Genomic DNA, 22583 nt, shown 5'->3' on the forward strand with positions numbered 1-22583 from the left:
ACCAAACGCAGAACATTGTCTTCTTTCCGAAGCAATTTGGCCTTGCAATCAATGTTGATGGTTGACCTGGATCAACCCATGATTTTGTGCGTTTGGGATTCTCAAAATAAATCCACTTTTCATCGCCAGTCACAATTCTATGCAAAAAAGACTTTCTTTCGTGCTGTTGAAGCAATATTTTACTGATGACTTTTCAGTTTTCCATTTGTCTTTCGTTCAGTTGAAGCGGCACCCATTTTCCTTCCTTTAAAATCTTCCCCATTGCTTGTAAACGATTGGTAATTGTTTGCTGAGCAACGTTTAATCTTTCTGCAAGTTGTTTTTGAATTTGACACGCATCTTCATCCAATAATGCTTGTAACTGTTGGTCTTCCAACTTTTTCGGTTGACCTGGACGCCTTTGTCTTTCACATCGAAATCATCACTTTTAAAGCGTTTAAGCCAGAATTCACAAGTATCTTGAGATGGAGCATGTTCACTATAAGCTTCCCAAAGTATTCAGCAGCACTTTTCTTCAAAATAAAGTAATGAATTCAAACTTCCCGCAAATGCTCCTTTTTTGGCACGAAATTTGACATTTTTAAGTATAAAAATATCTATGATGTTAACGCCTTCAGCAAATTTGACATATGAAGTTTTGAAGCTTGTTGTCAATACAACAAAATAGCATACATATCAAATCGCATATATATCAACATATGTGTAACTCCATCTATTGAAAAAAATTCGCATTATTAACCAGTACACCTGGTAGAGGGAAAGGAGAGGGGAGTTTATGAATTTACTTTCAGACAGGTTCCATTTAAACACATCTCATTAACTGTCTCCTGTGAACAGGACTAGCAGATAAAAATGTGTGACTAGTGCTCAGGAGAGCAGTATAGGGCCGAGTTATGTACTTGAGACACAGCAACAAAAAATATAAAAGTTGAAGCTGTGGTAGTGGATCCATCACTAATCATTACAGGAAGGTGGGAAGGTTTAAGAAAAAAAAAAAAATCCCTTTTAACCAATAACTGTCTTTCTTCTGGAGCTTGGAGTGATTTCCTGGATTTTCTAACCTGGAGAGAAATTTAGGAATGGTTCTTCTCACTTGAGCCACAATTTTGTATAATTTCAAATTCACAAAAATGCTTAACTGTACAATACACTTTACCTAGGAATGACAAACATAACTGTTTCTGACTTAAGAAACAAAGGTCTATGCAAAAAAGTCTGTGGGACACACTAATGCAAATGAACAACTTTAAAGAACATTACTGTGCTTCTTCAGATAACTTATACAGTTATTTGATTTCATAGAGGTTTCCTCAAAACACAATTTTACATGATTTTAACAAACTAAGATTTAATTCCAGATTTCTAAAATGCTTCCTACCATAGAGCACGTGTGAAACTATACCAGTAATATAAAACTTTTAAATGTGTTAAATAAACTTTGTCCTAAAATGATTAAGACACAAAATTTATAATCCAACACTATTTAATGTTTAGTATTTATAATTTTTGTTAAAAACTATTGTTTGTCCTTTTTCATAATAACCTGTCAACAAATTAAAAACAAAGAGGTAAACCCAGAAGAGAGTCCCTATCATCAAATGTTTAAGGGAGCATAATGTCACAAGAGCATCAACTTTCGATTCAGACAAATTCAGGATTAAATAACACCTTCACCACTTCCTTCTTAAATGTCCTTGGGTGAATTACTTAAAGCCTTTGAAACCTTATTTTACTTATCTGTGAAATGGTAATAATAAAATACCTCAACCTTACAACAAATTAATGAATGTATTGTCTAACTGAGCCAGGCATATACCAACTATCCTATCTAATAAAGAGGGAATATGCTAATTGACCATCACTCCATCACAAAGATGGCTGCAGCCACAGCTGAGGCCAAGTTCCCTTAAGGAGCCTTAACCAGCAATCAGCAGGGACCTGAGGCTACGCCCTCCCCCGCCCCCGTGGGGCTTGACAGGGGACCTCAGGCCGCACCTCCTGCCTTGGCACCAGGCCAGGGAACCTCAGGCCACGCCCCCCACCTGGCAGGGCTTGACAGGGGACCTCAGGCATGCCCCCTGCCCCATCTGAGGGACCTCAGGCCACGCCCCCCATCCTGGCACCAGGCCAGGGGATTTGAGGCTACGCCCCCTGCCCGGCAGGGCTTGACAAGGGTGGGACTGGCCGGGTCTGGATCTAGCCCAATGGGGGGCGGGGTGGCCGGGTCTGGGTCTCACGTGATTTTGAGGTGCATGTGGGTGAGCGGGGACTTGACTCTGGGTCCCCCTTTTAATGTGTACGAATTTCGTGCACCGGGCCACTAAGTCCTATATAATTAGAGGGTAATATGCAAATAGACCAAACAGCAGAATGACCGGACGCTATGCGCGCACTGACCACCAGGGGGCAGACGCTCAACGCAGGAGCTGCCCCAGCCCGCAGGCCCCAATTGCCCGATCAGGGCCTACCGGCCAACCTCTCAGTCCCTTCCCTCCGGCTGACTGGATCCAATGGCGAAAGGGGAACTGGGGGTGGGTGTTGGTGGGGGCAGGGCTGGCTGCCAGCAGCCAGGGAAGATGGCCCTGATCACAGGCCAGGCCTGGGGACCATACCCGTGCATGCATTTCTTGCGCTCGGCCTCCAGTGGTACTACATAAGTCTTAACAACTTCCTTTCCTTAGATCTGTAATCAATAATGGGAATTCCAAGAGTTTAAAAGTATTAAAAGCATATTTTGAAAATTACAAAAAAAAGGTAGCAGAATAGTAACATGATTTAAATATTAGTTTAAAAATGTCACCTTTAAATTCTATTTATGATTCCATACTAAACGTCCTACTCCCAAAAGATTAAAAGAACATTTAGATAACTAAAATGACAAGAGTGTAAGAATTTCACTTAACTAGTTATGTGAATTTAATTCAAAAGTCTGGTCAGTATTTGCCTTAAATTACTAAATTCAGCAGTGAAATCTACATGTAAAATACGTACAAAATAGTCTTACAAAACTAGAAACAAAAACATGAGGAACAAGCTGGAATTACAACTGAAATATGGAAAGACTTCCTGAATAATCAACAGAAAACTCACAGGAAAGAACCCTGATACCCAAGGACCGAAGGTAGAGACCACATAGAGACTGATCATCTTTCTTGAATAATTGGTGTTTATTGCATGTAACATTATTATATTTAAAATAGTTTTTCTTGAGATATTAATGTTTATTACATGTAACATTATATTTTAGTTTTTCTTGAAATATTAAGGTTTATTGCATGAAACATTATATTTAAAATCGTTTTTCTTGAAATAAAACTGAAAAACATGCATATAAAAAACACACAAAAAAAACCCAGAAACACCAAAGTCCTTCAAATTAGAATTTTCATTCATTTATTTTTTTTAATGATTGTTCTTACTTTTTTTAAATATATTTTTTTATTGTTGATAGTATTACAGATTATCTCCCATTTCCCCTCCTTCCCTGGGCCCTACCCAACCCTCCAGTCATTCATTTACTCTTAAAACACTGTGTTGAACAAGCTTAGAGAATAAGATACTCCCCACCTCCTTTATGGATGTGCCCTGAGAGTGCCTGATAATAAGGAATCTTGTCATGGAACTTTGAAAAAGCTTGGCTATTTTCGGCTTTGCCAACACATGTCAGGTCTGTATTAACTCCCACACTGAGTACTCTCCTCAGCTAGATTTCCTGCCACTTTAATTACTGATCACCACTGACGAAACGTGGACTAGAAACATGATAATCTCTTTAACAAACTTTTACTTAATTTTAAATGTGTGTGCGTAGGAGCACACATTTTCAGTTACCAGCTTACAGTTACTTACCACTATTAACATGTGAAAACTGCACAGCAACTCTGTGTATAAAGGGACCTACCTATCTGCCTACCAGGTCTCTGGGTTATGGAGAATCTTGTTGTCCCCATTTTGTTGTTTATCACTTTCACCAAAAAGCCCCGAGGAAAAAGATTCCCAAAACTGAAGATGAGGCTGATGTGCACACTGACGTGAGGAAGGAGATGGAACATTACACTTTGATACAAGAACACAGGATATAAAAATAGTTGGAGATGAGAGTTTCAACTGAAAGTATCCTTAGGCTTATGTTAGGACTTCTGAAAACACCACGACGAGTTTGTGTTTCCTAATTCCTACACAGCTGTACTGCTTTGGAACGCAAAAAAATAAATAAAGACCGCTACATTAAGAGTGGACACTGAAAACGGAAACCATCGTGTCCATGTCAGTGTCTTCTGAGCCTGGGCCACACCAAGGTCCTTTCAGGAAATAACTCAAAATCAGCAGTTCCCCCAGACGACGCTGGGGAGCGGGCAGCCCAAGGAAACGGCGCGTGAGAACTAGTTCGATAATCAGTTTTCTTGTTTCAAAAGCCTGAGAACTTGAGTCGCTCATCTGGTTCCAATGCTGTCACAGCATTGAAGGTACAGTAAAAGGGAGTTGCACAACCTCCCCTCTTCGGAAAAATTCCCGGCAGGACGACGGGGCGCCAGCAAATCAGCCCCCGGGGGGCGGGGGGACTGCTGCCTACCTGGGCAGGAAGCAACGACGGGGTAGGATCCTATTTCTCGGGAGCAATTCCCGCTGAACACGGGAGGCGCAAAGCCTACAGCTAAAGACGAAAAAAGACCAAAAAAAAAAAAAAAAAAGAAGAAGAAGAAGAAGAAGACGGGGGAGGGGGAAGAGAGAGAGGAGAGAGAAGAGAGGCTTCCACGGGAAAGGAAGCCTCCGCTTCTGGAAGGCGGGATTGGAAGAGCCCAGGGAAGATGTGCTTCCTAAACGATTTCCCCTTAACCCTCCCCCGGCCACAGTCGGGCCAGGCCGTGGGCCGGGCACTGCCCTTGGGCCGCCCGCAGGCCGGCACCCACACCCATGGCAGGCCCCCCGCACCCCCGCCGCCCACGACGCGGCCCCCGCCGGGGGAGAGGGTCCCCGCGCCGCCGCCGCCGCCGCGCGCTCCCGCCCCCGTTTTCAGAGCACACGCCCTATAAGGAGCGGGGCGAGCAGGCCGGCAGAGCCCTGCCCCCGAGGCCGCGGGTGACTGACAGGGGCAGGCACTTGGGAGGAGAGAAGGGGAGGGAGGGCAGCGAGGGCGCACAGCAATGCCTCCCCCGGCGGCCGGACTCCGGGCGGACAGGCCGGGCTCGGCTGGCTCCGGGTCCGACGGGCTCCGCCGCCCGCACAGCTCTTACCTTCTCCTCATCAGACAACTGCTCCTCCAGATCCGCCATTTTCCTCCTGGCTACTAACCGAGGCGGCAGAGGAGGCGGCGGCGGCGGCGACGGCCACCTGACTTCCCCTCTCTGTGCGGTCCTCCGCGCCGCGCGCCCCCGCCAAGGGAGGGGCCCGCCGCCTAGGCCGCTGCGCACGCGCCCCGGAAGCCCCGCCTCCCTCCCCCGAGGCCCGTCGGCCGAGCGCCGCTGTGCGCGTGCGCGGGGGCCTCGCGGGGCCCGGGCCGGAGCCGGGGAGGAGGTGCCAACGCGCTCCTGCTGCGGGCTGGTGGGCATCCTGAGGATGGGATGCTTTCCCACCGTGGACCGTATGGACACAGTCCGCGACAAGTACATTCTGAGCCCTTGATTATGTTCTCATTGGTCCTGAACTCTGCCAGTCTGAAAAAGTGTACGAATAGAAGCTTTTTAAACATTGTTTTTTTTAAACACCAGGAAAATATTCAGCTTTCATTACAATGCACGCACGACCCAGTCCGTAGAAGATTGCTCTAGATATATATTCATTTACTCATTGAAGAAATAATTATCTTTAGTTTCTTTTTCCCCCATCACCATTCATCCTGCCTGTCATTAAAGAAATATTTATTGGGCCTTTTTTGTGTGCCAGATAATGTGTTCGTCTCTGGGGATATACAACGTTAAGCAAAAACCAGAGAAACCTGTTTCCGAACATACATTGAACAGTTGGGAAAGGCACTGTACTATTGCAGGGGAATACAAAGTTATGTTAGACATGGACCCTATTCTTCTAAATAGGGTTGCCAGATTAAATACAAGAGCCTTGTAAAATTTGAATTTCACACAATGAATATATATTTTAAGCATAATTATATCCCATGAAGCATTTGAGATATATTTACACTAAAAAATCACCCATTGTTTTCCAATTGTATTGGGCATCTACTATTTTTATTTGCTAAATCTGGCAACCCTATATCTGAAGCTTCAAGTTTAGCAAGAGAGCTATTATGATGCAGTCAAAACTGTATATACTTGTATGACTTGGCTAGGATTCTTGCTGATTGAGTAGGTCTAGAATGGGGCTGGAGAATCTGCATTTATAGCAAACTACCAGGTGATGCCAATGCTATTATTGGTCTGAACATCACATATTGAGTAGCAAGTTGTACACTAAAAATAATGCAATGTTATGTGTCAATGAAAATGCATAGATACATATTTTAAAAGACTTTGTTTAGTAGAAAATTGACTTTTCTACTAAACTTTTGAGCAGTGATATGCCATCATCAGAAATATGTCTACAGTCCTAGCCTGTTTGGCTCAGTGGATAGAGCATTGGCCCATGGAATGAAGAGCCCTGGGTTCCATCCTGGTCAGAGCATGTACCTTGGTTGCAGGCTCTGGTCAGGGCGTGGGCAGGAGGTAACCAATTGATGTGTCTCTTTCACATCGTAGTTTCTCTCTCTGCATCTCTCCCCATCCCTTCCACTCTCTCTAAAAATCAATGGAAAAATATCCTCGGGTGAGGATTAACAAAAAAAGAAAAAAGAAATAAAAAGAAATATGTCTACAAAATGAATCTGACAGCTGCATGTAAATGACACATGTGAGGGTTTAAATAACTTCCCATGCACCATTATTAAGTAATGTGCTACATGTTCATAGAGTGTGAATCATTGTTGCTTGCAAATGGAAAGTGAACAGAAAACATGCTATTGAAGAGCTCATAGTCCATTAGAGGAGAGAGCAGGAAGGGAAAACTTGCTGGTACATGCAGGAAAAAGCAGGGGTCCTATTTTTTTTTCCACATTAAAAACAGCATCTATTTTATTTTCAAGAGACAATAAACACCAAGCTTCCAGTGTGACTAGGCCCTCATGAAGTCTCCTCACGCAGGACTGGGTGTTGGAAGGAAGCTGTTTCTGGGGAGGTGTCAAAAGCCTCGAAGGTAGATAGTTTTGAATCTGACATCCTTAAAACCAAGAAATAGTATATTTTCCTTTCCAAACAAGGGAAAGAATTTGACCTTAGCCTTCAACCCATTAAGCAGCTATTGTGAAGAATCCATGCTGACTCTGCACAATTCTCACACACAGTTCACTTCAAGGGAGAGGAGAGCCTTAACTACAAAGCGGAGTGCTCGGCATTAGCTGAAGTATTCAAGAATGAAAAGTAGAACCCTACAACTTACCTTAAAAGAGGGAGAAAGCTCCAGGCAGAAGTCCTCAAGAACAATGGCTAAGTTTCACTGCTGTTTACCCTTTGGTCCTTCATCTTCTAAGCACTTAGTATATTTTCTTTCCTAGATACTAGACATTTACTTTGATCGAAAATGCAACCCTTGTGTGGATAAAAAAAATGGATTATCTTTTAGCAGACATTCTCCTCCCCTCTCCCCCCATGTTCCTTTTAATAGAAAAAAAATGACAGACGTCTCTTCAGTAGCCTCCTTAGCCAAGGTTGCCCCACCTATGGTCTTTAAAACAGACTGCAACTTGATGAGATCCTTTCTTGAACTACAGCTTATTCTCTTAAAGAACTCCTGCTGATGTTGTCAGTCTCCAAAAGGTGAGGATGATGAAGGCAGATGGGAGGGTTCTTCAGCAAACTGAGGGCTTCTTGCTGCCAGGATGGCTCCTGTTAGGCTCTGCTCCTGTTAAGGCTTCACTCCACCCTTTTACAGTTTACAAGTCATTGTTTCATTGTTCTCATTGCAACCTCATGAAGGACTGATCTGCATTACTATACACATTTTACAGGAGACAAAACTAAGACTAAATATTTGTCCAAGGTTGCTTAGCGCCAAAATGACTGAATTGGAAATGGAACCCAGGCATCTAACTCTATATCCTATGTTCTTTCCACTTTGAGATCTTCTCTCTAAATTCTAGGCCCTCTCCACCAACTAAAACCACCATTTCTATTCACCATAACATGCTGCATCAACAGTACTTCCTTTCTTCTTGTTTTCTTCTGCTTTTTGGTTTTTGTTTCCTCAGCAGCACATACCAATAATCTGTATACAGTGGGTTCTCAGTAAATGTTGTTGCTTGACTAACCAGCTGCACTCTTCCTCTAGAAACCTCACCCAAATCTACTAATGTTTTGCAATAATTTGAGTCAGAATTTGCTTGTAACCTTGTTGATACTTTACATGTGGTTTCCCATAGTGATACAACAAGCAATTATATACAATTCTGATAATCCTTTCAAAATTTCCCCAATACCATTCTCTTGATATTGTTAGATAGGACCAAGGTCTCATGGTCTGGGCAATTCTAAATGTTGTTCCTAAATGTTATTCTTCCTAAATGTGAAAATGTAGCATGGTATTTTGCAGATGCAGCTGGAAACAGGATGAGCCTGACAGGAACCTGACAGGATAAATTTAGCCAACTGCAAAGAAGAAATCAACAAAATAATGTATATAAGCAATGGTTAAGCCTCCCTTCAGGAGGAGCTTTGGATATGAATCTCCAGTCTCCTTTACTTATGGCAACTTAAATAAAATTACCTTGCAACAACCACATCTAGTTCGTGAATAGAGCACCCCAAGTAGTGAACACGTTGAGTTTGGTAACTCTATAGTTACATAGAATAATAGAATTCATGTAACTTAGGAATTCTGGGAAGATTATAAGGTGTCACACAAAATAGGTAGAAATATATAATGATCATTATATGAATGGAAGTAGAAATTTGGGACTGATAGTCTTTTTTTAAAAAAAACTTTTATTGTTGAGAGTATTACAGCTATCCTCCTTTTCCCCTCATTATCCTCTCCATCCAGTTCCTGCCCCTTCCCAGGCCTTCAACACCCTATTGTGTGTGTCCATAGGTAATGCATATCTACACTAATAAAAGAGAAATATGCAAATTGACTGTACCTTTGTGATGCCCACCAGCCAATCAGGAGTGAGTATGCAAATTAACCCAACAAAGATGGCGGGTTAATTTGCATACACAGGTGCCCAGTGGCTGGAGGTGGGACACTTTGCATCCCCCAGCCACTCTGGGCCTCTGGGCAGCGTGGGAAGGCTGAAAGGCGGCTCCGGGTGGAGTGAAGGCTGTGCCAGCAGCCAGGATAAGGAAGGCCCATTCTGCACGAATCTTCGTGCATCGGGTGTTTAGTATGCATATAAGTTATTTGGTTAATCTCTTCCCAGTCCTCCTTCCCCCTTCCCTCTGATATTCATCAGTCTGTTCCATGTTTCATGCATGCCTCTGGTTCTATTTTATCAGTTTATTTTGTTCATTAGATTCCTTATTCATTTATTTTTATTTTTAGATTCAATTGTTTGAGGGTTTTTTTGGTGTTTTTTAAATATATCTTTATTGATTTCAGAGAGGAAGGGAGAGGGAGAGATAGAAACATCAATGATGAGAGAGAATCATTGATCATCTGCCTCCTGCACATCCCCTACTGGGGATTGAGCCCACAACCTGGGCATATGTCCTTGACCAGAATTGAACCCAGGACCCTTCAGTCTGCACACTGACACTCTATCTACTGCCAAACCAGCTAGGGCTAGATTCAATTGTTGATAGATATGCATTTATTGTCATTTTATTGTTCTTTTTTTTTAAAAAAAAAAACACCTTTTATTGTTGAGAGTATTACAGGTGTCCCCTAATTTCCCCCTGTTGTTCCCCTCCACCTGGTTTCCACCCCATCTCAGGCCTTCACCACCCTGTTGTCTGTGTCCATAGGTAATGCATATATGCATATAAGATCTTTGGTTAATCTCTTTCTACCCCCATCTCCCCTTCCCTCTGAGATTCACCAGTCTGTTTTACTATGTTTCCATGCCTCTGGTTCTATTTTATTATCAGTTTATTTTGTTCATTAGAATCCTTGTTCATTTATTTTGATTTTTTAGAATGAATTGTTGATAGATATGTATTTATTGCCATTTTATTGTTCATATATTTCTTCTTCTTCTCCTCCTCCTCCTTCTTCCTCTTAAAGAATACCCTTCAACATTTCATTTAATAATAGTTTGGTGGTAATGAACTTCTTTAGCTTTTCCTTGTTTGTGAAGTTTTTTTTTTTTTTTTTTTTTTTTTAGTAGTTTAAACAACACACATTAACCATTTATTATTTTACTCTTTTTGTTGATCTGGAGTCTGAGCCTGGTTTAGCTGGCTCCTTTGCTCAGGGTCTCACAAGACTTACATCAACCCTTCAACCTGTTGGCTGAAGGTATAATCATGTTATCTTGGAGTCCTCCTACAAACTCACTAGTTGTTAGCAGAATTCAGTTGTTTGCAGCTGTGAGGACTGAGGCCCATTGGCTACCACATGAGCCTCTCCACACCACAGCGATTTGCTTCAAGGCAAACAGGAGAGAGTCTTGCTGCTTCTTATTTCTTACCTCAAGACCCTCTTTGAGAGGGCTCACCTGATTAGTTCAGTCCCACCTATATAATACCTCTTTTGATTAATTCAAAATCAACTGATTAAGGATCCTATTCACACCTGTGAAATCATTTTATTTATTTGTTTGTTTATTTATTTATTTATTTTTAATCCTCACCCAAGGATATGTTTATTGATTTTAGAGAGAGAAAAGAGGCGGATAGAGAGGAACATCAATGTGAGAGAGACATATCAATTGGTTGCTGGGGACTCACCCTGAAATGCAGGTACCTGCCCTTGATGTGGAATCAAACCTGCAACCCTACGACCTTTGGTGCTCAGGACAATGCTCTAACCACTGAGCACACCATCCAGGGCTGAAATCATGTTTTTTAATTGTTTAAAGTATTACATATGTCTCCTTTTCCCCAATTGACCCCACCCCCCAGCCACTCCAACCCCTGAGGGCAAGCCCCCACTGCCCCAGTGCCTGTGTCCATTGCTTAAGCTAATATGCATGCATACAAGTCCCTTGGTTGATCTCTAAACCCCCCTCTCCCCTGCCCCTTGTCTCTGGATCTATTTTTATTCATCAGTTTATGTTGATTATTATATCCCACATATGAATGAGATCATGTGATATTTATCTTTCTCCAACTGGCTTATTTCACTTAGCATAATGCTCTCCAGTTCCATCCATGCTGTTGAAAATGGTACAAGTTCCTTTTTTTATAGCAGCGTAGTATTCCATTGTGTAGATGTACCACAGTTTTTTAATCCACTCATCTGCTGATGGGCACTTAGGCTGTTTCCAAATCTTAGGTATTGTAAATTGTGCTGCTATGAACATAGGGGTGCATATATCCTTTCTGATTGGTGTTAAGCTCTTTTTTAAATTAAAAATATTTTTGTTGATTTCAGAGAGGAAGTGAGAGTGAGAGAGAGATAGAAACATGAATGATGAGAGAGAATCATTGACTGGCTGCCTCCTGCACACCCCACACTGAGAATCGAACCCCCAACTCAGGTATGTGCCCTGACTGGGAATCGAACCATGACCTCCTGGTTCTTGGTCAATGCTCAAACACTGAGCCATGCTGGCTAGACAAAGTTCTTTATCTGACCTTCAATTTTAAACAATAGCCTTACTGGGTAGAATAATCTTGGTTGCAGGTCCTTGCTATTTATCACTTCAAATATTTCTTGCCACTCCCTTCTGGCCTGCAAAGTTTCTGTTGAGAAATCAGCAGACAGTCGTATGGGTGCTCCCTTGTTGGTAACTAACTGATTTTCTCTTGCTGCTTTTAAGATTCTCTCTTTGTCTTTAACCCTTGGCATTTTAATAATGATGTGTCTTGGTGTGGGCCTCTTTGGGTTCCTATTGCTTGGGACTATTTGCACTTCCTGGACTTGTAAGTCTATTTATTTCATCGGGTCGGGAAAGTTTTCTATCATTATTTCTTCAAATAGGTTTTCAATATCTTGCTCTATCTTTTTCAGCACCCCATAATCCGAATGTTGGTGCTCTTGAAGTTGTCTCAGAGGCTCCTCAAACTATTTTCATATTTTTGGACTTTTTTCTTTTTGCTCTTCTGTTTGGGTGTTTTTTGCTTCCTCAATATTCCAAATCATTGATTTGATTCTTAGAATCCTCTACTGTTGAATCCCTGTAAATTATTCTTTATTTCAGTCAGTATATGCTTAATTTCTGACTGGTCCTTTTTCATGTCTTTGAAATTCTCACTGAGATCCTTGACAGCCTCATTAAGTCCCTTAAAATTCTCATTGAGTCCCTTGAAGCTCTCTTGAGTCCTGTGAAGCTTTCATAAAGATCCTTAAGCAACATTATAGCCATTATTTTGAACTCTGCATCCAGTAGATTGCTTGTTTCCATTAAATTTATTTATTTTTCTGGATATTTCTTCTGTTTTTTCATTTGTAACATGTTTCTTTGTCTCTGCATTTTGGCTGCTTCCCTGTGTTTGTTTCTATGTACTATTAAGTATGTCTGCTATGTCTCCTGGACTTGCCAGAGTTGCTTTGTATAGTGGTCTCCTGAAGGACCCAGCGGCTCAGCCTCCCCAGTCACCTGAGCTTGGCACTCCAGGTGCACCCCTGTGTGAGCTATGTGCACTGTCCTGCTGTAGTTGAGCCTTGATTTGTTTGTGTCATAGGCCAGTCAGCTGTGAGGATCAGCTGCAACTACAGCTGAGAGCTGCTGTGCAGAAGCTGACTCTATGGAGCAGGACTTGCTTCATTGGGACTCTGGTGCTCAACGAGTCCACACCTTGAGTCTGTCACTCATGAGTTGTAGGGTTGTAATCTGGCATGGTCGAAGTTGACCACCAGGTGCACTGGTTCTGGGGCCTCCCAGGAGGTACAATGTCAGCCTCTGCCTGTGCCCTACCCAGGGCCACCCAGCATGAGCTACAAAGCAATATGCAATGGCTGCTACTTGTGTTGAGCTTAGAGGTGCCCAGGAGAGGCCAAGCTGTGAACCAGAGTGGGCTGCCACTAGTGCCAGGCCTGGCTCCACTTACTGAGAGTTATGGGGCATGCTGATTCCAGCTGCTGCTTATTTGGGAGATTTTAGCAAAGTCCAAAGCATGAGGCAAGAGAGGCTGGGTGTATGGAAAAGCAACTGGAAATGGCTTGGATGAGCCTGCAAGTAGGGTGGGGTGGGATCTCAGGGAATCACCAGTGGGGGGAGGGGGGGTGCAAAAAGTGTGAGCCAGGCTGATGGAGATTCAATATGATGCAGTCTGTCAGCTCTGTGGCTGAGAGTGCTCAGCAAATGAACACTGACCACTGCCAGCACTTCTGTCTGGAAGAAAGCTTCTCCTCTAGCTCTTGCCCAGATAAGTTAGTTCCTCCTTGAATGTCCCAGGTTCCTGTCAAGCTGCTATCCTGGTGCTGAGCTCAGAGGAAGTGAGTCCGAGTAAGTCCATGTGTAAGCCCTTTAAGAGGAACTGCCTAGGACTCCTGCAGCCTCTGTGCCATTCAGCCACAATCTCCACTGGTTTTTACAGCCCAAAGTTATGGGGACTTTTCCCAGCACTGGGACCTGGTGTGGGGAAGGGACTCTTTACTCCTCAGGGAAACTTCCACAGCCAAAATATCCCTCTTGATTTTAAACCACCACAAGTGGCCAGTTCCATGATTCCACCTTACATCTCTGCCCCTGCTACCAGTCTCATTGTGGTTCTTCTTTAATTCCCTAGTTGTAGGACTTCCTTTCAACTAGATTTCAGTTGGTTCAGAATGATGGTAGTTCTGCATGTTAGGTGTAAATTTTGATGTGGTTGTGGGAGGCAGAGAGTACCTCTCTACACTGCCATCTTGGCCAGAGGCTGCTGCTTATTTCTTCAATAAAATATATTATTTTATCAACAACAATTTACATGTAAATGGATGTACAAGGAAATTAAGAACCTTGGTACCCAAGTACATATTTCACTGTGTAAGGACAGGATAATATTGCCAATGATAACAAAGGCTTCTGGGAAATAATCTAGTGTCAGCATTTGTGTGAATTTACAAGTGCTCTGTCAGGGGAAGTCAGGTAGCAAGGCAATGATTGAGTTCTGGAAACACTGGGCCACCACAGTAGGTACCAAAATGTGGGCTAGGTTTGAGACACACGATGGGAATGAGTTAAAGAGGGGAGGGGTGCTTCTTTGTGTGTTCTCACCCTAGGTTCTCAATGGCCAACCACCCACGCTCAGGATTAGGTTGAAGCAGTGTACTTTTGTGAGATGGACGTCCTCAGATGGTCCAAGAAGATGGTCCTTGCCCATAGGCATAGAGGAAAGATCAGGAATTTCATCCATACATGGTCCAAACAAGTGACGTATAGACACAGATCTGAGCCAGTCTCACCTCCGTGCTCAGCCCTTAGAGTATGAAGACAATATAAATGTAGGAGGCAGTTTATATCTTCATGGTCCTCAACATATTTCCATCTCTCTCTCCCTTCTTCTCTGAAATCAATAAAAATATATTTAAAAATAAAATAAAATAATTGTTGGTAGATGTGTATTTATTTCCTTTTTTGTTGTTGTTAATCCTCACCAGAGGATATTTTTTCCATCGATTTTTAGAGAGAGTGAAGGTTGCCAGAGGTGGGAGTGGAAGGTGGGCAAAATGGATCAATGGGGTCGAAAGGTACAAACTTCTAGTTATAAAATAAGTAAGTCCTGGGGATGTAATGTACCACATGATGACTGTAGTTAATAATATGTGTTTGTATATTTGAAAGTTGTTAAGAGAGTAAATTTTAAAAATTCTCATCACAGAAAAAATAATTTTTTAACTATGTGTGGGTGATGGATATGAACACTGATTGTGGTGACTATTTTGTAATATATACAAACTAGAGGCCCTGTGCGTGATTGAAATAGCGCAAGGGGGAGCCCCACCTCCCACCGTGTGAGGAGGAACCCCGCGGAGGGCCGGGACCTGCACCTGACTCACAGCGTCCCCCGGCCCCCCTGCCTGTGTCTGCTCTGGGGCCATCTGAGCCGCTGTAATGGCTTGGGCAGGCCTCCTTGGCTCTGTCTCCATCTCTGCTCCGGGCCTCACCTGAGCGTGCAACCTCCTCCTGTCTGGTCGTGACCCATTACGGAGTCCCAGCCTAATTGGCATATTACCTCTTTATATATATAGATATTGAATCATTATGTTGTACACCTGAAACTAATATATTGTTATCTGCCAATTATATCTTAATTAAAAACATAAAATAAAATAAAGTAGAAATTTTTGTATCTAAAAAAGAAAATAGATAAGCCAGAGTGGATGTGGTTGGAAGAAGGTAAGTGCTACTCAACTGGTACTCCTCCAAGTCCCTGAGAATTTTGCTGCCTAAAGATCCCACCGGTTAACTAGTATCTGTCTCCAATTGAAGCTTACAAGAAAGAGAATCTAATTGGCAGTACTTATCATCTCTGCTGGGTAAAGATTTCATTCCCTATGACCTCTACTCTCAGGTGCCTTTCTCTGGCCAGATAGCTGATAAAATATTACTTCTGGGTGTGTCTGTGAAGTTTCTGTGGAAGAGATTAACATTTGAATCAGTAGGCTGAGTAAAGAAGATCTTCCTTGCCAATGTAGGTGAGCCTCATCCAATCCGTCCTATGGGCCAGAATAAAAGAAGAGGTAGGGGAAGGGTGAATTGAGCCGATACATCGATCTTCTTCTGTCCTTGGGGACATTCATTGGTGCTCCTGATTGTTGGGCATTCAGACTTGCCCCTTGTCCTTCTCAGGACTTGGAACTGAATCACACCACTGGCTTTCCTGGTTCTCTAGCTTGCAGAAGGCAAATCATGGTATTTCTCCACCTTTATAACCACATAAGCCTATTTCTGTTTCTCTCACTATATACATGTGTGTGTGTGTGTGTGTGTGTGTACAAATATACATACATTTATATATATAAATAAGTAAATAAGTTTAAAAAATATATATGGTACCTTCTATTAGTGCTGTTTCACTGGAGAATCCCGACTCATACAGTAAAATTTCCCTTTTATTGATAAGTGAAAACTGATTTTTATTTTGGATAATAATTATATAAGCCCTTTGTTTTGTTTTGTTTTGTTTTGAAGTCACAGCCATGGCCTATTCTTTAAAGTGTAAATCTAGTAATTCTTTTGTTTTCTGGTACGATTTTGTTAATTAATAGAATGATGAGCCTGCTGATTAAATGTAGTGCTCACGTGAGGTAAAGATAGCCCAAGAAATGTATACAATTGCAAGGCATATTTTAATCAAGTTTAATCTTCTATGGCCCCTAGCCATCCTTTTGTAGAGCTACAATGAACTCTGGGGCTTCACCTTTGCTTCTCTTGAAGAGGTGGTAATGAGTGCAAAAGAAAGAAAAGTACTTGAAAACTTACATAATTTAAGACAGGCAAACCCTGGAGTGTTCCAATCTTTTACCTAAGCAAAATTTATTTTTGCTTAAGCTAAATTTATTTTTGCTAATTTTAGTGAAAAAATAAGAAAGACTGTATTAAACATTGTGAAACTCATACTGATGCCAGACTAAACTTTGTAAATCAAGGCAACGGCTCCACTGAGATGAAGCATGTTGCAACTTGGGTGTGCAATGGGGACTGATCTGGGGACTAGCTCAGAAGAAGTTACTGTAACTTAAAATTGTATGCAAATCAAGCAGGCAACTTCTGAGGTCTGAGATGGGAACGAAAGATTGTGTTTCTACCCTTATAAGTCACAGAGGTTGCATTTCATGAAAATCATACTACATTTTACTGTGCTTATCGTCACATATAAAATCCTATTGTGAGGTAACCAGAACGTTGAGAAAGCTGAGATTCTGTATAATTAGGACTTCTATAGACCTGGCTGGTGTGGCTCAGTTGGTTGAGTGTTGTCCCATACACCAAAATGTTGCCGGTTTGATTCCTGGTCAGGGCACATGCCTGGGTCTTGGGCTCAATCCCCACTAGGGGGGTGCAGGAGGCAGTCAATTGATGTTGCACTCTCACATTGATGTTTCTATCTCTCTCTCCCTCTCCCTTCCTCTCTCTCTAAAATCAATAAAAAACATGATTCTGACACCAATTCCAATGTGTGGGTGATTTTCCCCACACCACCAAGCAATTCTTCAATCCTAGCTGAGTGTCCCACACTTCAACCCAGAGATAGCATCAGATTCCACAGGTAAAGGGCTTAGTCCCACAAGACTATCCCCCTCCCCCACTTCAGATGCCAATCACAAATCCAGTTTGTTACCAGTCTTCTGACCGACTGGCTATAAATCACAGGTTCCCTCAACTCCCTCCTCAGGTTCGATGAATTGGCTAGAGCAATTCATGGAACTCAGGAAACCAGTTTATTCACTGGATTACTGGTTTAATGCAAAGCATAAAAGGATATGAATCAACAGCCAGAGGAAGAGGGGCATAGGGTAAAGTCTCAAACCAAGAAATTTCTGTCCCCATGGAGTTTGAGGCCCAGCACAGAGGCCCATGGTTGTGTTCTGGTTAACCAACCTGGAAGCTCTCTGAACCCTGTACTTTTGGATTTTTATGGAGGCTTCGATACTTAGTCATGATTGATTAAATCCTCGGCCATTGGTGACTGCCCCAAGAAGTAACTACTGTAATAAGCTTGGCCAGATGGAAAGAGTCCAGGGGACATTCCACTCCACAGCCAATTGGACAGTGAAAACCAGGATTCCTCTAATAATCTCTCTTCCCCTTCCTGCTGCATATCACATTAGTAAGAGGATGCCGAGGCTTTCCATGGCCCCTTTATGTAGTTAGCCAACAGAACTTCTCCCCCTGCAACTGGCTGAGGATGTTATATTCATACATATTCTTATGTTCAAGGTGTCAAAGCATGATGTGACCCTCACTCAATATTTGAAATAAGACAACAAAATCGAATTGATTGCTAACCATAGTAAAAAGGCCCAGTTTTTCTGAGCGCACTGCCAATAAAACTGCTGATGGGGTTGTATAGGGGGTGTATGGAGTTCAGGGACTGGAGGATTTGCGAAAGTTTAAGGGGTGAAGACATCTTCTGCAGGAGCCTGGTTACTCAGATAAAGCTGCTATTTGGTGGTCACTGTGGCATATTTATTGGGATGAGTCTGTGATTGGCTGACTTTTGAGTAAGAGGCTGACAGAGACTGGTTGGTTTGTAAGTGCCTTGCACCGAGGTGAGTTGCAGTATATATAAGACAATCAGGCTTTTCCTAGGGGTGTGGAAATTGGTTTTTATTTTTTCAACAGCTTCACTAGTTTTAAGGTGGAAATTGTCCTTTTGTCACAGTCAGGCTTCTTGTGTGCGTTTCTCAACTGGTTAGAAGCTGGAGAGAGGAAGGCTGTGAGTGGTGCCCCTGAAAGCTTCCCAGATCGGGGAGGAATAGGGCTGAAAGTATTCCAGCTGGAGGTAACTGGAGAGTTCCTTAAATGTAGAGTTACTGTTCAACCACCTCTTGGAGAAGAAAACTTAGATGAGACATCACCTGAGAGCTAGCACCTGCTTCCGTTTTACCTAGGACACAGTAGGAAAGTAGACGTTTTGGTCTTACATCCCTATTAAGATGGTTGAAAGGAAGCTGCTTTTTGGTGTCTCCTCGTCTACATTGATTCTGGTTCCAATATGCACGAGGGCTCCCTTTGCTGCTCAGGTCACCTCCTCAAAGCTCTGGACACAGGCTCTGAGGGGGTGTGGTGCTGTTGCCCAGGCCCAGCTCAGGAGATGGTGGTGCTTGCTGGTTATTGTGGATTCTACTGTGTTCTTCAGTCTCTGGAGCGCCAATGTGCAGTATGGTCAGGAGTTCAGACTTGCAACACAGGCAGAAGTTAAAGAGCCTTTTCCAGCCCAACCAGTGTGGCTCAGTGGTTGAGCATCGACCCATGAACCAGGAGGTCAGGGTTTGATTCCTGGTCAGGGCACATGCTCAGGTTTCGGGCTCGATCCCCTGATGGGGGCATACAGGAGGCAGCCAATCAATGATTCCCTCTCATCATTGATGTTTCTGTCTCTCTCTTCCTCTCTGAAATCAATTATATATATACTAGAGGCCTGATGCATGAATTTGTGCACCAGTGGGGTCCCTCAGCCTGGCCTGTGGGGATCGGGCTGAAACTGGTAATCCAACATCCCCTGAGGGGTCCCGGAGTGTGAGAGGGCACTCTGCAAAGTTGCTGTCGCTCAGCAGCTCCTGCATTGAGTGTTTGCCCCCTGGTGGTCAGTGCATGTCATAGCTACTGACCGGTTGGCCAGTCACTTAGGCATATATCCTACATAATAAAAAGGTAATATGTAAATTACCATCACTCCACTACGCCCATGATTGGGCCAGCGGGAGGTGCAGGGGGAGGGACTCAGGGTGGCCGGGTTGGTGATTGGGCCAGCAGGACGCTGAGCTCGCGTCGCCAGTGGAGGCACGAGCTCAGTGTCTGCCCCATGGCTGTGCTGCGGCATAGAAGGGGCCTCTGGGGCAGCGAGCCGGGTGTTTGGAGGCCCCGGTTGGCTGACGAGGCAGAGTGGGCGGGCGGCGCCGCTCCCGGGGGAGGAGTCTGGTGGCAGTTGGGCCGCAGGAGCGTGCAGAGGTGTCCGCAGAGGACGCGGGTTTCCATGCAGCCCGGGCCGGCCAAGGGAGGGCTCATGAGGGAGCTGGAAGGCAGAGGAGGCGTGGTGGCCCTAGCCTTCCTGGGCGGGAGGCGAAGGCAAGACCCTGGCCTGGGCTCTGGCCACGGAGAACCACGCCGCCGCCCCGCCTCGCCCTAGGGGCCCAGGGACTTCGGAGCTGCCGGCCACACCAGTCCCGACCAGTGGGCAGACAGCCTACACGTGCATGATTCAATCATGCACTGGGCCTCTAATATATATATATTTTTTCCCCATTACCACTTAAAAATAATTTTTTTAAGAGACTTTTCCAGAGTCCAATGGGGAAAGCACCATAAAGGCAAAACCTTCCTGACAGGTTCTCTTAAATTCCATCCCCGCTTCCTTCCTGACTCTTCTCTTAGCATTCCATCTCTTTACCTGTGCTGCTACCATCTTTTTTTAGGAAATCCCCAGGTACCCTCAGGCATTGATCTTGCCCCAATGTCAGTCAGCCTTTTCTCTCTACAGCCCTCAGTTCACCTCATCTAAATCCTTTGGTCTCATCCAGCCCTTCACAAACTTTAATATGCTTAATTACTCAAAATCTTATGAGAAAGCAGATTCTGATTCATTAGGTCTTGGGTGGGGCTTGAAAGTTAGCATTTCTAACAAGCCCAGACGATGCTCATACTGTTGATCTGCCACCCCAGTTTGAATAGGAAAGTTCTAACGTGCTAGGCAAGGGATTCATCAGGACAAAAAGGGAATGCTAATGACTTGATTAACACAAAGTGGAATCTGATGACATGATTAACGCTTAAAGTGGATCAGAGCTGGGCTGGGGCTCTGCACATCAAGCACCCTTTGTGGCCTTTCACTACTGTGAGCTGTAAACTTCAGGGCTGCGTTGTGGCATTAAGGGGCTATAGGCATGGTGCCTTTATGGATTCTTTCCTCCATAAAAAATATAAGTAATTATGTTTTACAACTATTTTGGTACAAAGATGAATATAATCCAAACTGAATTCATTATTATTATTTAAAAATATTTTTTTCTTCTGATTTTAAAAGAAACAAAAATTAAAACACTTCCATGGGGCATAACTGTATCATGGGCCCTATGTACTGTATCTATTATCCTATATAATAATAGCCTAATATGCTAAGTGTCCGGTCATCCGGTCGACAGTCCAACCAATCAAAGTGTAATATGCTAATGATATGCTAAGGCTGCTCAACTGCTTGCTATAACATGCCCTGAACACCTGGGGGCAGACAGTCAATCAGTATGTTAGCTTGCTGCTGCGTTTTGGCCAATTGGGACTGAGCTAGATGGTCCAGACATGCCCTGGAGCCCTCCGGCAGTCCCTCCCCAGGTGGCCAACCTCCTATGTCCCTCCCTGGCCCTGATCGTACATGGGTGGGGTCCCTCAGCCTGGCCTGCACCCTCTTGCAATCCAGGACCCCTCGGGGGATGTCAGAGAGCCGGTTTCAGCCTGATCCCGCAGGCCAGGCGGAGGGACCCCACTGGTGCATGAATTCGTGCACCGGGCCTCTAGTGTCTAATAAATATGTTAACTTTAGTGGGTCTGATACCAAACCAAAGTCTGTGTGCCTGACGCTTTGTACTCAAAACATCAGAGTTTGGAGTAAGGAAAGGTTTATTGATCGAGAAGTTGACAACTGAGAAGACAGGAGATGTAATGGTACCTCAAATCTATCTTACTTGCTGGACTAGGTTAAGGGTTTTTAAGTGGTAAAGGGGAACATGGAGCTCCGTTGCCTAGCTCTCTGTAGACATGGTGGCGGTTTCAGTGCCCGGTTTTTGAGAAAAGGCCTCATGTGGATAATCGCAGGGGTCCCACGTCGAGAGTTTTGGTCTCAATTCAGAGAACAGAAAAAGCCAGTTGTAGCTGAGACAGCAGAGGAGGTGAAGAGAGAACCTATCCTGGTGTGTCCACCCTTACAAAGCCGAACATACATACCTCCTGAAGATCTCCAGAGTCGTGTGGAATCTAGCGTCAAAGACATTTTTGGCTCATCTGCTCCTAGCAATTGGCAGGACATCTCCCTGGAAGATGATCATCTGAAGTTCAGTTTCTTGTCACGTTTAGCTGATGACTTGGGCCATGCCATGCCTAACTCCAGGTTCCATGAGCTGTGCAGGGTCAGAGATGTTCTTGAGTTCTATAATGTGCCTGTTCAAGATAGAGCTAAATTTGGTGAACTTGTGGCCAGTAATCTGCCTCCCAATATGAAAATCACTTGGGGCTACTGAGCAATTCAGAAGAGGAATTGAAATTATTGTAATCATTCCCTCCCTCCACCTCCCCCCCGCCCCCCAACAAGGAGGCTACCTATCAGACCTTTTGATACTTTGGAATACTATCAGAACTGTTCTCTAAAACCACTTTTTCTGTGGGAGAACGCATTATTTTTTTTTTCTCATAACATCATGAATTGACAATGAGATTTTCTTTTTTTCACATTTGCTGAAACTTTAAAAAATAGAATCAGGTCATTAATAATTTACGAAAATTTTCTTCTCCAGACACTCTAATTAACTTGGGTTTAAAATATAAGGCTATGGTGTGTTCAGAAGTGGCTGTACTCTTCATAGGCAAGAAAATGTTTTAATTCTGTCAGTACTCTTAAATCTAAGATAGCATTATATGCAGTATATATATAGTTGAGGAAACAGATTAGATACGTATAAAAGAAGCATAAAAGTCTGCGGGGGATATTTTAGAAAGATGTTTCCCTGTTTGGTTTACTGCACTACTAGAAATAGTAGAGAATGATTCTGTTCATCCTGAAGTAATCTCTATTGAAATTAAAGTAGATTTCTTGAATTGTGTTGTGTTTTTAATTTTTTTAAAGGTGAAATTTGTTTTT

The 22583-nt window shown here is 43.4% G+C and overlaps 1 protein-coding gene and 1 pseudogene across 2 annotated transcripts in view; one reads left to right on the forward strand and one right to left on the reverse strand.

The window, feature by feature from the left end:
- Positions 1-5398, reverse strand: part of CAPZA2 (capping actin protein of muscle Z-line subunit alpha 2) — a 64796-nt gene extending 59398 nt beyond the window's left edge. The window contains exon 1 of one of the 2 annotated variants that reach the window (XM_054726086.1): positions 5235-5398. In XM_054726086.1, coding sequence (XP_054582061.1) covers positions 5235-5273 — 39 coding nt within the window. In that variant the 5' untranslated portion in view covers positions 5274-5398. The remainder of the gene's footprint in view (positions 1-5234) is intronic. The other variant, XM_054726085.1, reaches the window with a different exon arrangement.
- A 16089-nt stretch (positions 5399-21487) lies between these two features.
- LOC103295949 (39S ribosomal protein L50, mitochondrial-like) lies at positions 21488-21995 on the forward strand (annotated as a pseudogene).
- The last annotated feature ends 588 nt before the right edge of the window (positions 21996-22583 follow it).

This window comes from Eptesicus fuscus, chromosome 14 (genome assembly GCF_027574615.1).
Source record: "Eptesicus fuscus isolate TK198812 chromosome 14, DD_ASM_mEF_20220401, whole genome shotgun sequence".
NCBI classification, from domain to species: domain Eukaryota; kingdom Metazoa; phylum Chordata; class Mammalia; order Chiroptera; family Vespertilionidae; genus Eptesicus; species Eptesicus fuscus.